The sequence below is a fragment of the Echiichthys vipera genome (assembly GCF_963691815.1).
Source record: "Echiichthys vipera genome assembly, chromosome: 2".
Taxonomy (NCBI): Eukaryota; Metazoa; Chordata; class Actinopteri; order Perciformes; family Trachinidae; genus Echiichthys; species Echiichthys vipera.
The window spans coordinates 23,575,338-23,594,036 of record NC_139827.1 but is presented as its reverse complement, the minus strand read 5'-3'; the positions used below and the strand labels follow the sequence as shown (position 1 = coordinate 23,594,036).

General features: G+C 39.8%; 2 protein-coding genes across 2 annotated transcripts in view; both read left to right on the top strand.

Moving 5' to 3' along the window:
* Positions 1-2,026: 2,026 nt before the first annotated feature.
* On the top strand, positions 2,027-5,281 carry LOC310965310 (uncharacterized protein). The gene is made up of 5 exons (XM_083938824.1): positions 2,027-2,072; positions 2,501-2,665; positions 4,738-4,833; positions 4,933-4,952; positions 5,047-5,281. The coding sequence occupies exons 1-5, from the start codon at positions 2,036-2,038 to the stop codon at positions 5,056-5,058; spliced, it is 330 nt and encodes a 109-aa protein (XP_083794950.1). The 5' UTR covers positions 2,027-2,035; the 3' UTR covers positions 5,059-5,281.
* A 13,237-nt stretch (positions 5,282-18,518) lies between these two features.
* The window catches only part of LOC310957306 (uncharacterized protein), a 3,591-nt gene continuing 3,410 nt past the window's right edge, over positions 18,519-18,699 (top strand). The window contains exon 1 of the mRNA XM_083927804.1: positions 18,519-18,656. Coding sequence (XP_083783930.1) covers positions 18,623-18,656 — 34 coding nt within the window. The 5' untranslated portion in view covers positions 18,519-18,622. The remainder of the gene's footprint in view (positions 18,657-18,699) is intronic.

Here is an 18,699-nt window from a genome sequence, read left to right as displayed (position 1 = left end):
GACGTTTACGCTTCATAGACAACCAGAGAGCGATATCAAGCCGGTTAATAAGATGGAGGAAAAACTTACTGTTTGTTTGTCCCAGTTTCTCAAACTATTTAACGTTCTATTTAAGTCATATTACGATCTTGGAAGAAAACATTATGCTTCAAGGTTCAGTCACACCAGCTTTGGGAAGAGGCCGTTTACGAGCTAACGTTTTTTTAAATACTAACGTTTACTGGTTCTCTGCGCCCGACCTCACGGTGAGCGCAGCACAAAACGCTTATGTGAAGGCCCCTTAAGTCATAGAAAACCATATCTGACCAATGACAGGGCCAACGTCTTTCTCTTTTGCTTACCTTTATAAATACTGTCATACACGTCCGGTTCATCTCTCCGTATTAAACTGCATGTTTGCTGGAATACTGTAGGAACACTGGATGTTTCCACATCACACTTGTGTAAGTTGCATATTGGACCAAGATTGGCTGCCAAACTGGTTGTGAGTTATCAAAGTCATGAAGGTTAAACATTCGAATGAAGCAACGACGGGATTGAAGGGTGAGGGGGGCTTTAAGCAATCCAGGCGATCTGAATGTTAGCCAGTTTGGTTTGATTGGCTAATTATTTATTTTGTTATTTTGAATAAAAAATGTATCACAACTACCTTAATCTGAAGGGAAATATTGTTTGGAAGAAAATAAATTAGGAACGGCAACAATACTACCTAACACCTTTATTCATTACAAAACAGAGTGGGCCAGTACAGCAAGCAGAGGGGGGAACAGGTGATGTAAGAATGAGAATAGGACACACATCACATCTCAGGGAAACACCCTACCAAGTTGTGTGAGTAGCAGCCAGAGTACAGCATGCCGTTGCATCTAGAAAGGTATGGGGCAGAAAGATGTTAACTGGGAAAAGGAAAATTGGAATTGGATTGACAGAAATAAAACCTAAAGAGTATTCTAGTCTGGAGGGAAAGGAAAATGATGAAAAAAATGATGTTTGAAATTTTGAGAGCATCTGGACTCATGAGAAGGATCCATAGACTGTATAAATTAATCTAGTATGAGGATGTGACAATAGTGGAGTGATTCCAGAGGGTGGCAGCAATGCAGCATCGCAGATGCCAGCTGCCGTAAAACTCCAAAGAAGAGGAAGAAGAAGAGAGTTCCGGAGAGAGGGGGCAACATCGGCGAAGGTCTGGAGGCCTAGAAGACTTTTAATGTACTTTTTTAATGTGAAATGCTCAAATAAAAAATAATCACCTTGTGTCATCATGACTACATAAAAAGCATACTATTGCTATTATCAGTGCATTTCTGTGTTTTTTTATTTGAGTGTGTGTAAATATAATAGTTTTCCCTTCAAAATCATGTTTTTGTAGGGGAGACATCTTATGGCTTCTTTGCCCTTTGCACCCTTTCATTTCTGACACCGGTGCTGTCCCCTCAGGCCTGGTGTCTGTAAAGTCGGTATATCGGTTGGGGAGGTTGTAGAGGGATTTTTAAGGGGATGAGGACACTTTTGAACTTGATTTTTTTTTTTATTATTCTTTATCTTTGAAGGACTGGCGTGACGTGATCGGAGCCAGACAGTAAGGAGTTGATTACAGAGAGGATGAGGATGATTCTGGCCTCAGGCTGCCTTCTGATACCCGTGACACAGTCAGAAGACAGCTTGTTGAGTTTGATACCCTCCAGCTTCATGTGCTGAGGCATGTCTAGCCAGCTGCAAGAACCTATACAATAAACGTTAACACTTAAGAGTCATATATCACAGTCATGAGCTGGCTCTTGCGATAGAAGCAGGCTGGAGAATGACCGTACACTGTATATTCTCTGTTTTAAAACACACTGTTCTAAAGAAGCATGGTTAAACAACACTGACTGCACAATCACAGCTTTGTAGCTTTGTTTGGATCTTTAAGGCACTCAGATTTTATGGCACTGCATCAGATGACAAATTGGGAGCAGACCGTTTGTTTTTTTTAACAACACTGCTGGACTAAATCTTTCACTTACTTTGTTTTTAACTGGAACGAGGAACGATGGTTCTGCATGTTGTCCTGTTCGGCTGCTTCTTGGGTGAGTTTTGATGTATTGTTTTGATTCAAATTAATATCAGTATGTTTTAAGTTAAAGCCTGAATTAATTCACTAAAGTAAGTAAAGTAAGTCAATCTTTAATCTTACAATGGTGAATGAGTTACTGTTTACACATTTGTCAATGTCTAAATGTATTGAGAAACTGCACTAATAATATTTTGTATGGTGCTTGATGGTGTCTAATCCATTACAGTAACTTTAAAGTTGTGGTCTCCAACTATTTATTACCCCCCCCCCCCCTCCCCAAAAAAAAGGATCACAATAATAACAAAAACAAACAAAGGGACATCATTGTGGGATTGATCGCATGCACTTAAAGGAGCTGTACTCGACAGCAGTTCTCAGGTCTCTGCCTTATGCTATTTTCACATTTACAGAATGCATCCATTAATTCCTGTTCTCCCAAAGCTACCACTGTTCCTCTTGGATCTCCCACCTCCACCACCCTGCAGACTAAAACAGAAACTCTGCCCCAAGACAACTTTGCATCCAGCACTGAAGCATCACCAGCCGTATCAACTATGTCTGCTACAGAGGACAGGACAAACCAGCCAACAGCAACCAGACTCAAAGGTATTTTCAGTTGGTCAGCAGCTAGTTTCCTATAGCAGGTTCAGAAACAGCAAAAGTGTTTTAGATGTTATAACTGAACTTGGCTTGGTCAGTTTGGATAATAACTTAAAGGCCCCCTCCACTTCAGAATGTGTTTTTCTTCTTAGTGTGTAATGTTCTCTTAAAGGCTCAGTAGGCAGCTTATTTTTGGCAGTATTAGGTCAAAACTTCCATAATAACCTTGGGGATAATGTAAATGAAGTGATGTGAGGGAAGATCAGACCTCTGCATCACTCCTAGGCTGTTTTCAGGCTGCAAAGAATCTACAACATGACGTCAGACTTTGACCAATCACAGAGCAGCTGAGAGAGCGAGCCCTGTGATTGGCTGTTCTACTAAAGCAGATGAAGCAGATGCGCGTTCATGTCTCTTCGGTGGAAACCCAGTCTGCAGGAGAGATTGCGATTCCACGGGTGGAAACACTCACGTTCAGTGCAAAACAATCTAAGAAGAGAAAGACGGATTTGTCAAAAAGGGAGTCTAAAGGAGAGTCTGACTACAAACACAATAAAACAGGTATAAATACCAGCGTTGCGTTTCAAAGATGGAGAGAAGTTCGGAACAACATTGGTTTGAACTTGGACTCTGAGCTTGCAGTTCTTCTCTTGGACAGTTAAACTGCTAAATACTTTTTCCTCTATCAACTACAGTTGCCCTGATGGGGGTTAGGTTGTGTGGGCTGATTGACCATGTAGACAGCCTGGTCACAGCGGCTACCATAAAGCATTGTCGGAGGTTGCTAATACTTTAGCTTCTTGTTAACCGTAGCCAAAGTCATACAGCTCAGCTGCTGCTAATACAAGATCAGGTTTATGTTGCTACGTTAGAATCCCGAATCATACTATTCCACCTCTAACATCTTCACATACCTACAAGCTTTCCAAGAGTGACGGTAAATTCCTTTCTATAATTTTAACAATCGCAATCATGAAATGAAATGAGTGACCCGTAAGCATACTGATACAGGTGAACATATTAGTAAAGTTAGTTATCTATGTCAGTCACCTTGGCCGTCTAATGAACTCATTCAGCACTGTTCAGTATTGCCTCTATGACTGAATAACTCCTCATGTCGGACCTGATCTTTCTTTCGTATTATTATAAACTAAATATAAATACTATTTACTATCACTCATGTGTTCAAAAAAACCTTACCTGTGACATTATGGAAGATAACGTACAAAAAAATAAGCTTTGGCAAGTTGGCGATTTCCTCGGGCAGGGACTGTCGGTGGGCGGATGGGTCAAAGCTGATGAGATGAGACCCGTGTAGACTCAACAAATTTTTCCAGGTTTCCTGCCTACTGAGCCTTTAAGAGCAAAAATTAGAAAACAATAGCAACTACCAAAATAGGAACAAATTGTCGATATACCGCTTCAGATATCGCTTCTTGCATGAGACCCATCACTCAAAGCAGAAATTGAATGGTTTAAAACAAGTCAGAAAGGGATCTTTAACATTTTTCTCACACTTATTGAACAGCTTAAGTCTTTTATATATATTTTTTAATATGCTCATTCATTTGTGATTGTACAAGCGCAATCAACAATTGTAATATAATCAGTAGCCTAGCATAGTGGATAAAAATTGGGATTCTAAAGACTTTAGGCTAATTGTCAGTACACTATCATATTTTTCAAGTATAGTGAATATATGAATTATGGATTAAAAAGGTATTTAATACTGTCACATGCTGTTACCAAAAGGTGAAGCAAAGTTGCATTATGTAATCAAAATATGCATTGTTTCCATTTTTAGAAGAGGCAGAGTTTCAGTGGAAAGTGGCTAGCAGCAAGGGCACAACTCGAAAAAAAAACCCAACATGTTACTGTCTTGCTCGTAACCTGAATGTTCACACTTGAAGACTAACTCAGTATCAGAATTTGTATTTGTATGTAGAAAAAATCAACTCAAAATGAGTCAAAGCTGTTCTGAATACCAAGGACTACTTTGTCATTTTGTTTGGACCACCTGTTGTTGTAAAGTAAGCTGTGTTGTCACGAACGTACCGTATGACTGCCTCTGTTTGCAGACACCACAGTGGTCATTATCGTTTCTGTGAGCCTGGCTCTTCTGGTTTGTGCTATTATACCTCTTATATTCTACGGACACTGCAGGAGTAATGCAGGTGAGGCTATGCATACACGCAGACATCTTTTTCTCCACAATAACCAAGCATTGACCAAGCATTACCATGTGTTTTATTTAATCTTGTTTGTTTTTTCAGAAGGGCGGGACAAGGCTGAGGTAAGTGACCATCTTGCCTTTTACCAATTTACATTTTCTAATGTTTACGTTTACTTTTCAGATAAAAATCTGCATGATTCTTATCTATTTACAGACTGATTACTGAAGAATATGCAGATATTTCTTCTACTGCTGCAGTGCGGCTGCAGTCTTTAGAACCAGGTGCGGATTCAGAGTCCAACACTCCCAGTGCCTCATAGTCTGCTGACGTCTAGCAGACACTGGTTTCCAAAAATCTCTGGAATGAGCAGGGTTTCTCTGAGCTGACGGCTAATCTCACACGCTTTTCTGTATTTTAAATCAAATAAAGGACACATGTTTAAGTATATTTCTGTGTATATTCTTTCTTTGGATATCTCATTTGAATGTGTACTGTACGTTAATTATGTTGCTTACAATGATAATCACCAGTGGCCTCCTTTCATGTCCTGTTCATCTTTTAGAATAGGAACAGGTTCAGAAAGATTTTAACATATTGAATAAGCCTCAGTTAGGCACATCTCGTGCTGCCTGATGAAAGTCAATTAGGTGTTGTTAACAGGGCCAGTAGATTTGTAGGGTGAGGCTAATATATGTCACACACTCTTAAATGCTTAAAAATTAAGAGACAAATCCAAATATAAGAAACATTGAAATGTGTAGCCTTTTAATGTTTAATCATCTACAAAATATAGGCCGTGGATGTCCTAGCAGTGCTCGCTTTGCGCTGCCTGAAGGAGAGTTGCTACAGCGGGCCAATGAACAACTTGACGTATATCAATTAACTTGAATGTAGATTACACCGACGCATCCGCAATGAGATAATAATAATGATAATGATCTTCAGATTATTATGCCCCGCCACTATTGCAAACAGTGCAAATTTATGGTTTCGACACTGAGAGAAGTCTGCAGAGGACCGAAAGTTATGTGCAACAATGCTATCGACAGCGCTGAGTGTGATAATTATATTAAATATGACTTCTGAGAAACATAGAATTAAAATAATACTAGAACTTCACTGAAAAATGTGGAGCACATACTTCTTGAATGGCCCTTTAGTCGGATAAAATGCACAGCAAGCCATTTTGTTCGTCTGATATTTGCATGAAAATTAGAGTCAGTCAAGTATCCATGCACCAACAAACATGGCCGAGAGACAGCTAGCAAAGCGGACATCTAGCAGCTAACCTTAGCCTCCTGTATATTCTAGTGTATTTCATGCACATGCACAAGTCTGCTGAATTGTGGTGTTTGCTAACTATCACTCTGAGTCAATAACTTTCCAGGGAGGGTATGAGACGTAAAAGAAATACAAAGGCATTCTATCGTCACCTCAACCCACCAGTGGACAACCCATCCAGAGACATTTACACTCACATCTTACCTTAAGAAACTTTGTGAAAGGTAACTGAATAACACTGACTCATATATGGGAGGTTGCTTCCTCCTAAGATGCCTCCATGTCTGTCACTTGTTCTTTAAATGGCATTAGGGTAATTTTCTTCTTTTCACACTTACATGTAGTGCAACTAAGGGCGCACTCACACTGTCCATTCATACCGTGTCCCATGCTTTAGGGTGATTGTCCATCCCTCCCTCTTCCCCCACGGCCCGTGTGCACTCACACTAATTTAAATGACCTTGGCCTCCAATGCCTCTTGCTTATACGTCATCACCCCTCGGAGATTTAGTTTTGTCTAACTGTTTTTGAACATCTCTCCTAACCAAATCTGCAGCAAACACTTCACCTCCACATCAGACCACCGCAAACCGTTTTTAAATGTCCGTCGCGATAAACAGACGTATATAAATAGACATCAGGACCGCCGACAATGCTCATGCTTGTACCTGTGCATCCGTGCGTTACAAAAGCATGCCGAGCCACACTGTTAAACAATGCCAAAGCGTCAAATAATGAAGTACTTGCATTTAGACTGTGCTCAGCTCTGAACGGTAGGTTGTCGGTCGCTATTAGCGATTTCTCCAAATTTCCAGGATTTGTCTACGAAGAAGGAGCCGGACTACTCTGTTGATCATGCTGCTTCACACAGGCTCTGTAAACTGTGGGTTAGGTCACTTTTATGCTGTTACGGTGTTTATTTTGGAGGTTAACCTGTTAAAGCTAACGTTAGCATATTATGGAATATAGACGGTGTTTTTCAAATGCTGAGGTAACAGATTCTGTATAAGGTAAGGGGTATAACATTTCCTGGCACGCAGCATAAACAGTTGACCAATCAGAGCACACTGGGCTTTTATTTGAATATCAGAGCCTACAAAACAATTGTAGCTGACCCGAAAAATACAAATATGACCCTGAAAAGTAGCATAATAGGGCGTCTTTAGTGACTCTTTTAGATGTCCTAAGATGTAAGCACCAACATTTAATATTGCAATGTGGTGTTATCCTTTTGTTTACATTTGGAACAAGATGTGCTTATAATTGCTTGTAGCTTAGCACTAAGCTTAAGTTAGTCTGTCTATATTTGTGTTCAAATGATTGTGCTTTGTTGATCTGACAGCGCTATGTAGGTTTCCCCATTATTTAGACCAGTGATCTGGCCATGTGATGAATGCACTGTAAGGCCAATACTCACTCTACTTTAGCTCTGTTTTGTGTGTATTTAGGGCCTGTGTGTGTATAATGTAATAACTGAGTAAAAAAAATGAATTTCCCTTTGAGGGACTAATAACAATAAATGCTTTCTTTCTTTTTTCTTTTTTTGTCTAAATATCTGGCTCTTTTGCTGCTAAATGCACCACTATGTTCACCAGCTAGTCGCTAACGGTGTCTGTATGTTGTCTGGTCCTGAGCAGGTAGTGTAAAGTGTCACTATAAAGCTTCTTAAAGCCAAGTGGAGGTGCAACACTGAAACTGTGTGGGCAGTGATCAGAGACATAGGTCCTCTCACTTCACCTTTATCTATGCATGTTGTTTCTCTTGGGTTAATGCCTGTCTACAACCCTCGCCTATCTCTCTCATACAGTCTAAACCACAGGAAGAAGGTTGATAGTCGAGAGCTCAATCTACCTACATGTTATTTCATTTGCACAAGGTCTTGCAGTGGTAGAGCATGATGCAATATTTAACTACCATTTAGGTTTTTAAATAGACAGATTTTAAATCAAGCAGAGCTGGCATTTTATCAGTCAGAATGAAGACCATTTCTGTCTTCTACTGTCTCCTATATGGTAAGTGTGTTAATGGAAAACATCCATTAGCTTATCTAAAAGATTCTTTAACTCTTGTCACATTATTTAATTTTCACAGCTGCTGGGATAGAGGGCGCAGACATCAATGTAGAGGGATTCAAGGGTGGAGAAGTCTCATTCCAGTGTTCACACAGACTTGCAAGGAAAAACGACAAATACCTCTGCAAGGATCCATGTAAAGGCAGTGAAGATATGCTGGCTACTGTACAATCTGGTAGAGGAGCAAAATCAGGGAAGATAACTCTGGTGGACACGGGGGAAGGAGTCTTCACTGTGACCTTCAGTCAGCTCCAGCTGTCAGACTCAGGGACATACTGGTGTGCAGTGGACAGGCCTGGTTTTGACACATTCACTGCAGTGCATCTCAGCATACAGGAAGGTACGTTTTGTGATCTCTTACCTTGAATAATCTGTATCTGTATTCTGACTGGATGTACATTTCTCCGTCACTCAATACATTCACTTTAGTGCTGTACTAAAGTACACTTTTGAGGTGTTGAGCTTTTTACCCCACTACATTTATCTTACAGCTCAAAAAAGGACAAATCCATGAGTTCCACCAACAAGTGATTTCCCCTTTAAACTTGGTGTTTGATGAGACTCTGTGAGTTTATTGAAATAATTGTTCAAGGCTTAAAGATGTGAAACTCTGATTAGGAACTGGACTAACAGTACTAGGCCTATATAAAAGTAAGGGATTAAATCTAGCTCCACCTAGACCTGCTATAATAGAAAGAATGTTGTTGACAAAAAGCAAAAAGCCCACACAGTTCTTTCCCACATCTCCAGATGGGACTCCATCTGGGCTACACCAAAAAGTGTAATGAATAGAGACGTACAAGCTCTTACCCAAAAATTCTTAGAAAAGGTCTGAAAGATTGACTGCCAGAAAGTAAAAAAGCTTTGGTCATGTCCAGAACATTTGTAAGAGAGTGGCTGGATCCCGCCCGCGTTGATCACATGTGGGGTCTATGTCAACTTTGATCTTAGAAAGTCTAACTTTAGACTGAATAAAAGCATGTCTAAGACAAATGGATGCATTATTTTGTGCACTGGTCTCGTCCGTGATTGCTTCATTAAAATCTGTCTCCCATTTATTTTTAAGGAGGCCCAAAGGCATCAAGTTATGAGAATACAGTATTTTGTATACTGTGCTAAAAGTTAGTTTTCTAACTAATTTGCAATCAAAACATTTTACATTTTTGAATTGGTACTTCTATTCAAGTATCTGAATACTTCTTCCACTATTGTTCCACATACAGCTGATGAGACAACGACTGTCCTACCAGAACTTTCTCCCACATGGACATATCAGTATATTTCCAACTTAACGCTATTGACATCTGTAATGGACACTAGGAGGTCTGCAAACCTTTCAACAGGTAAGGATTTGAATACTTACAAATAAACGTCATAGAAACTTACAAAAAGTAATAGTCCATCCAACCTCACAGCCACAAACAGCACTAATGGAGAAGGACAGGAAATCAGCACAGGTGAGTCTATCTTATCACTTGGTGTGTGCAGTTGTTGCATGAATATCAGCTGACAACTGGCACTTGCGGATATGTAAAATTGTGGAGCCATCTCTCATGTTTCTGTTCAGGCACTGTGTTGTACGCTACAGTCGGGGCTGTTGCCATGCTCACTGTCTTGGTGCTGGCAATGATCGCAAGGAAACGCAAAAAAAAATCAAAACCTCAACCACAAGTTTGCTCCAACAGCACAGACCACCGAGGTGCAGATGAAAGACAGGTAGGAGATAACTTGAGCTCGACATGTCTCTTCACAGCACAACAACTGTCCTCCTAGAGAAACATGACTGTTGTCATGTGAGCAAATAAAATGAAGCTCAAGATAATCAAGTTTCCTTTCCTTGTTTTGGAGGTCAGAGGGTTTTTCCAAAAAAGCCCATCAGTCCACATTTCTCTTTTTTTAATTTTTGCATGGGGCTTTAAAACCAAGTTACAGTTACGGGAGTATTGCATCAAAGGAATAGTTTGACATTTTAGGAGACAAGTTAATTTGCTGAATTAGTTCATTCTTGCGCAAATAAAGGAGCAAATAAATACCAGTCTCATGTCTTTCTATTAAATAAAAAGCCACTGTCAGGAGATGTCTAACTTAGCTCCACTAAGCATCCAAACAGTTGCTGCTCCAAGGCAATGAAAAGGCACATATCCCCTTCATATATGCTTTGTTTATACACTTGAAAGGATTCAATTATGTTAGCTTTAGAAATGATGGTGGGTGGAGTTTGTGACTTTTAGACAGACCCATGCTAGCTTCTTACCCCTGCTTTCAGTCTCTGTGCTGAGAGGAAAATAGAGAACCAATTCTATTTCAATTAATGAATTCCTATTAAGAACTAGTATAACCTTGAAGCATTTTATTTAGTCAGCTGCATGTGCAACAATGATAAATGTGTGTACAGGCAAACATTCGGTTAATACAATAAGGTTTTTTACAACAATTAATACATAATGGATATTTACATAGGTTTGATTATAGAAATAGTAAAAATTCCTATTGTTTCCTATATTTATAATCAAATTACATAGTAATTCCAGGAAACAAAATATTTTATCATAATTATTGTCTTGAGTTACAGTACCGTATTTTCCGCACTCTAAGGCGCACCGCATTATAGGGCGCACTGTCGGCTTTTGAGAAATTTGAAGGTTTTTAGGTGCGCCTTATAGTGTGGAAAATACGGTACATTGTATTACAATGCAATAGAGGCTAGTAATGTATGCTGTTACACCTTAGAACTAAAATATGCCCTTTTTTCCCCTTTGCCCCTTCTCAACAGGCCAACTGTGAATATGATGAGATTGGTGAGGAAGTGCAGTCGATAAAAGGATTATCTAAGAGGTTCCCTTGTGCTCACCACCCAAAGCAGGATCCACCAACAGCTCTGTCCCCAGCAGCTGAATTTAGCACACCCCTTCATATCTATGAAAACATCTGCTGCTCCAAACACAGTGCACATGCTGCAAATGTTCAAAACGAGCACGACATCGACTCTAGGATTTACATCAAACCTTTGCCACCTGAAAGAACTGGCGATAGTTGTCTTAGAATACACACAAATAAACCGACAGCATCTACAAACGCAACAAGAAAACCTGCAGAGAGCTGCACAAGCAACGCATCCACTTGTCCCTCCAGCTCCTGCAGTGATTCCACAGAAGTGAGGCCCAGATCACTTTGGTTTGGTTTGGATTTATCCGGAACAGTGTGAGTTACTGTCAAAGGTTTGGTTGGTGAGATTTCATTATGTGCATAGATGGACAACTGAACTGTGTCCTTTACAAAGATATGCTGAGGGCTGTAGATAGCTTATCTCTTTGCATTAATGTGTTTGGCCTACAGAGAGACAATCCTAATAAAGGGATACATTTTCCAGATTGATCAATACAGTCCTAAATTGAAATGTATAAACATTTACTTTTTTTGTTGAAACTGCTAATGTTGAGAGAGTTGATATAGTATTTTTGTTATAACTGTATCATCAGTGTTTTTGTATGGCCCTTTGGAAGAAACCTCTATGAAAGAGTATCAACAATGATTTGATGAGTGTAAGCGTAGAACTGCTATTACACATTATTATGCCTTACAAAGGCAGAGAGCTACACCGAGGGAAAATAAGCAAAACCTGAACTTTGTGCCTCTTAAGCCTGATTATTAATCATTGTAACATACTTAACATAAAAAAAGACATCCAGTCACTCAGTCTAAAATGCAGCATCTACAAACAAAATATGTTCTTTTTTTTCTGCTTTCTTGTCTATTTGGGCTAACAAGCTACTTTACTATGTATAGTAACTACAGTTAGGTCTACTGCACCTCCGCTAAGCTAGGCTAGTTACCCTTTAGCTGGACAAGTTGATCTTCTCCTTAAATATGTTTAGATATTTACTACTGCCTTATTTATGAAGTATCACAAACTCAGTTATTAAGATATTGGAGCACATGAATATTCTTTGTCGATTACAGGGAACTGATAAATTAGCTTTAGCCAAGGCTATCTCACTTGCTAGCCTTGTGATCCATGCAAGCGGCAACCTCCAGGTCTGAGAAATGATGCTAGTGTGGAAGTGCCAAAAACGGCAGTTGGAGTTACCTGTTTAAGATATATTGAGGCTTAAAGTTCTACATAATTAAGTGGAAAGCAGTTTAGGCTATATCAAGTGTAACATTTCTTATAAATGGAGAAATTTCACAGATTTGTTCGTAAGATTTTAAATGAATTTGAAGTATTAAATTAACATTGAACCTTATAGAGTTTAAAGAAGTTTAAAGTATAAATAATTATATCGTTATTAATACAGTTTGAAGCGGAAGATAATTAAAAACGTAATGTAATGTCTTTGTATTCAAATAAAAGATATCAGTTTGCTTGTCTTCTTATATGCATTTAAGGAAAAACACATTATTTGGCTCATTTTCATTGTGCCCCCAAAATTCTTTTTGCACTCATTGAAAAAAAATTGATAAATAATGTGACTTGCTGTGCATTTCATTTATGGTTAATTTAACCATAAATATGTGCACTGTTTCAACAGCAGTGTGGGGAATTGTAATCTAAAGATTATTATCATCAATATTATACCATTGCAGATGTGATGGTGTAATATAAATTCAGGTTCATTGATTTGCTTGATTTGTCTGTGATTTGCGCGGCCTGAATTAGAGCTGCTACTGCGGCTGAAGGTCTCAGATACGACCATTAATAGAATCTAATTCTGTGCCGTGTGTCTCTACCCTCTAAAAAATCCTGTTCCTGTTACAAAGTAAAAAAAAAAAAAAGACTCCCATTCCCTCCCGGTCCCATTTTTCTAGTAATGTGTTCTGTTAGCCTTGGTCCCGTGGAGCTAATGTGGCTAATTCTGTAAATGTCAGCCAGATGGACGTATCTCCCTCCTCCCAGCGTCTTATCAGTGCCCATTTTTTGGCAAGAGGAATTGAGGAGGAGTCAAAGTCCAACAAGATGGCAGCTCCCAGAGGCGAGTATGATTGGATCAAGTTGAGAGAACGGGCCCGACGGAGAGGCTACGTCCATTTTTTTTCCCAGTCTATGAGCTGGAGCCACCAGGAACCGCCCACTTTGAGCTTCATTTTTGCATTTTAGAGACCTAGGGGTGATGTCACGAAATTTAAGTACATATTTTATCCAGTCTATGGGTTCATGCAGTTTGGTTTTAACCTATTATTCCTTATAAAAAGAGTATTAGAGACTAATAAAGTGTATTTTTACCTGGTGAAACAGGTCAGAAAGTCAGATTCTGGTCTCAATTTTTACAAAATCATCATCATTTTTTTGTTTTGTGTCCATCCTATCTAGGTCATACATGTGTGTGTGTGTGAGAGAGAGAGAGAGAGAGAGAGAGAGAGAGAGAGAGAGAGAGAGAGAGAGAGAGAGAGAGAGAGAGAGAGAGAGAGAGAGAGAGAGAGAGAGAGAGAGAATATTACCCCCTAACTGAGGACAAAGAGCTGGTCCATACGAGGTAAGTGTGAACCACAACAAAAACAAGTTTGTGTGTGTGTTTGTATATGACTTTTGTTTTTGGCTGTTAGTGTCAAGATGATAATATGCATTTGTATGTGTGTTTTTTTGTTAGTGAGTGTGTGAGTAACCTGGCACTAATGAGATTTGTCTGTACCTTAAAATACACATATATCTGCATGTTTGGGCTGATGCCTCTGTGTGGAGTATGTTAAAGGTTCTGACTTTGGCAACTCCTAGTGGTCATATTAATAAAGACACTTTAACAGACAGCCCTGAACGTGTATACGGCCCACCAAATTAGACTTTCCTGCACATAAACTGAGACATACTAGAAAATGCATTTCATGCGGAAAATGTGTGGAAATGAAAGAAAACTAAAAAAAATGAATATTTGAAAAAATATATATAAGATACATATGTGAAAAGGGCCAGCTCTGTGATGTTGCGGTTAAGACTGCAAGTCTATGCTCATGGGGGAATAGCTGCGACTCTGTAAATCAAAGAATGGGGTCTTGACCTACTCTATATGGAAAAGTGTCCTGATATACCTATTGTTATGATTTGACACTATAAATAAAAATGAATTGAATTGAATCCATTTGATCAACATCAAATTAATAATTCATTAGGAAGTAGTTTAATGGGGCATTCATACCATGCGTAAATGTATTCACTTGAAACGTGTAAAGTGCTGTTATATTCATAGGAACAGTCCGGTTTCCTTGATGCAGTCAAGGATTGCAACAATGGCAGCTTTGGTGATCCCACATCACCATCGCGTCAATCTTGTCATGCGAAAACATACGTAATGCTCCTCCCATCATGAAGACTTTGTATGCAATCGTGGCGCATCTGAAATAGTAGGTAGAAATTGGGACATTTGTAATTGCATTCATACATGTTTAATGGAATTATTGAACTTACAGTATCTGTCATGTTTCATGACCTTGTCAGTGGAATGTTAAGAACAAATACTGCTTCTTCTTTTTTTTTGACTCAGATCTGCTTTTGACTGAAATTGCTTTGGGGATACAGATCTATTCAAACAACGGGGAACACAGCACCGTGACATTAGAAATATTAGGCCTGGACCAACTCCTTATGGAAATATCTATCTGTTGGTTTAAAGAAAACTGAAACAGCTTTCTGCTGACACAGCAATGAAGCAATATAAACCTGCATTTATTTCTGAACTAAGGAAAAAAAGGATTTCTATGTGTGCTGGTAATTCACTTTTTGAGTCACCCAAGCCACCATGATTTCCCCTTCACAGGTTGAAGGTTATGTATGGACTGGTTTATTGTCTAAAGAGGAAGTGGTTTACAAACACTTACATGAAAGCACCTGATTGAACACACGGACGCCGTCTTCAGTTCAAGTTACTGCTTCGTTTTGCAGCCGGAATAATCTGAGTGAGTGGACTGAAGGTGAACTTGGAGTAATGGGAGCGACCTGGGTCTCATGGAGAACAACCACAACTGTCATCATTACCATACTACAAATCCAAGGTGGGCTACATGCTTTGCATTAAGATTCTTGAGTTAAGTTATTTATTAAAACACATGATTACCTATCTAACACAACTTTTCCTGACCGACAGCTCTGATCAGTGTCAGAACCACAGCTGTCACTGGTGTGGAAGGCCAGAGAATTGACTTAAGATGTGATTATAGCAAAGATCGACAGAGCGATGATAAGTACTTCTGCTACGACAACGATAATGATGACAATATGTCCTCCAACACACTGATATGGACATCAAAACACGACCGGTGGGAGAGAAATGGACGTTTCTCTCTGTACGACAACACCACTGGGGGCTTCTTCATTGTCAGAGTGGACAAACTCATGCCAGAGGACAGCGGGTCGTACCGGTGTGGGGTGCGCAATATCTCTCGCCCGGATCATATCAGTTTGATAGAACTGAATGTTTCTCGAGGTACAGTATGTCACGTTACAGCACAGGATCCCTGCTTTAACTGCTTATAAGTGGTCTTCAGTTATGCACAATTCATCCATATTAATATAATAATAGAATCTGGTTTCTGGTTAGTGCCTTACAGCTACATGTACATAAGTAGCTTACAAGACAAATGCTGTATAGTTTCTGTCCAGCTGGGGATTTCAAGCTAAAAATGTCCTCTCATGCTGTATATGAGAACCAAGAAGTGATACTCTCCCATACATCTTTCCTCTTTTCTTAAGTTTCTATTTCTATGAAAATGATAGTATATATATATGTATATATATGTATGTGTGTGTGTGCGTGTGTGTGTGTGTGTGTGTGTGTGTGTGTGTGTGTGTGTGTGTGTGTGTGTGTGTGTGTGTGTGTGATTACAACTGCACATGTAAGTAATTATTTTTTGCTGCCCTTCAACAACAGCAAAACCTCCAGAAAATCTGACAAATCACAGTAAGTAAGATCTGTGTAACTACACAATACTGTAGCAGGTTCCTCTGTGTGTGTTTATTCTATTTTTGTATAAAAAGACTTCTTTATGGTGCTTCTTTGTATTTTCACTTTTTCCAGAACCTGGATCACCCATCTCCACAAAGGACCACTCAGATGACAGTGAGTGTGTGTGTGTGTGTGTGTGTGTGTGTGTGTGTGTGTGTGTGTGTGTGTGTGTGTGTGTGTGTGTGTGTGTGTTTGTGTGTGTGTGTGTGTGTGTGTGTGTCTGTGTATGTGTGTGTGCGCGTGCGCCCGTGTGCGTGTGTGTGGTTATGTGTGTGCGTGCGTGAATCCTCAGGTAAACTTCAGTTGTTCTCTCAACACAGTCTCACACCCAGAGCTCAACCTTCCCTTCTTGACTGCGGTGATGTGTATGGCAGCAATGCTGTTTATTTGTGTGTTTACACTTTGTCTTCTGCGGGCTGTTAAACACCGACGACCCGGCCCACGCCAGAATAGAGAGGTTTGTCGAAACTTTTAGACACACTAGCAGCATGGTTCAAGGGATGGCAACTTTCATCCAGACTGAAATATCTCAGCAACTAGTGGGTGGTCAAAGTAATGTTCCCATCAGGATGTATTGTCAAAAGTTTGGTAATCCTCTGACATTTTATCCAGCACAATCATCAAGTCAAAATATCAATTTATCCAATATGTTGGCTAAATACCTGCAACACTAAATAATCTCCCATCAGCCTCAGCTGCACTTTGTGACAGAAGATGTCACTTCTTGATAATCAACTGATGATCATATGGCTTACAGGTCATGTCTAGATGGTAACCCAAGATTTGCAAAAGTCTTGCAAGATGGCTAAGGTTAGGCATTAGCCTCTAATTGTTGCAAAAAGTAGCCTATAGGAAATTGGAAAGCGTGTCTCGCAGAGTTTTTGCAAATCTAGGTTTACCATCTGGATACAACCCTAAGTACAGCCTTGTAGAGTTGCCAGTGTCCAGTAAACAAATCTTCATTGAGAGAATAATATGATAACTCGTGCAAGAAGCAGTTCACCGACAGTGGGTTTCTGTTCATCCCACAGACATCCTCTGACTACGAGACAATGATGCCAAGTGTAAGAACTGAACCTGAAGTCCGGGCTCCAGACTGCGCTGATCTTTTAGCTTTACCACCCACACCAACCGACCTCTGCTCCCACTTCACATCAAAGCATCGGGACTCCACTGTCACTCTCGGCCTCTGTGAAAATGAGGATGCAGATGTGCCAAAGCACATCTGCCAGTACCAACACCTGGATGTCAGCCGATTAGAGGAGCACGTCTATCACAGCGTTCATGGAAACAGCGATCCTAAGGATGGACCTCTGGGAGTCAAAGAGCAGATTAAATGTTGATCTGTTGAAATGGAGTTTACAGCATAATTACATATTCAATCAAAGAGTGAGATAAAACAATGGTGATGGATCATATGACCCACTCATGAAATGCTTGTATTTGCTGCTTTGCCACAGACACTCTCTTTCCCGCGCTAAAATCAAATGCGCTGCACAGTTAGTGATGCTTTTTATGTCATTCCCTGTCTCTCTTCGGACCCCCAATCAGTTTGGAGCGTGTGAAGACATCAGACCGCATCAGCATGTGAGAGGTCAAATTTTTTCCCCACATGTGTTTCGCCTAGTCCCGCCCTACTGTGCTGTGATTGGTTAGAACTGCTGTGTTGTGATTGGCGGATTGCTGTTTTTAATTCCACTTTATACTATAGATATATTAACGTAATAATCTATGATTCGATCACGTTTTTATGCTACACTGGTTGGTTTATGATTCAAAGTTTAAAGTCAGAGTGAAATTCTGCCTAGCATCCAATCACAAGGACGAGTCGAAGCAACAATACTAGCTGAGCACAGCACAGTAGGGCGGGACTAGGTGGAACATTGGTGGAGAAAAAAAAATAACGTCTGCCAATCTACTGACGTCATACAGTCGACAATGTTCGTCAAAGGAACTCTGGGAGATAAAGTGCTAGAAGCTCGCCTGCAATTACATCATACTTTGAAAGTCAAGCAGTCATAGTGTTACTGATTGCTGTGTTTTTTTATTTCTTGAGGAAAATGTTTTGGACGGCACAAACAAAATAAAAGACTGAAAAGAAATACCAGTCTGACTGTCAACAAGCTGTCGGAGTTGACAAAATCCATGAAAAAAAGCGGATTGGATGTTGAAACGTCTGTCTCACTTTCTGATGTAATCCACCAAAATAAACCAAGTGGTAATAACTGAAGGTTTCCTTGTGTCAATTATTTACTGGTCCAATTGCTTTTAAACGATCACTATGAGACAAGCAAGAGATAGGAGCAACAGTTTGGTGCTTCTCACATGGTTTAAGTGGTTTTGTAGAGAAAGCAGCCCTAAACATAGGAAGTGCAACAGCAAAGAGGAACCTAAGACAAATGCAGAGCTGTCACAATTTGGAGAAAATGATAAAGATGTGAAATCAGGGTGAGAAGAAGCAAAGGAAAGTGACAGAGACGTATTAATTGTATAAGCAGAGTGAAGATGCTTTTCCTCATTTTGGTCTTTCTTCTGGGAGGTGAGTTCACAGTCTGTAATCCTCTAGTGTGTCTGTGGTTGTG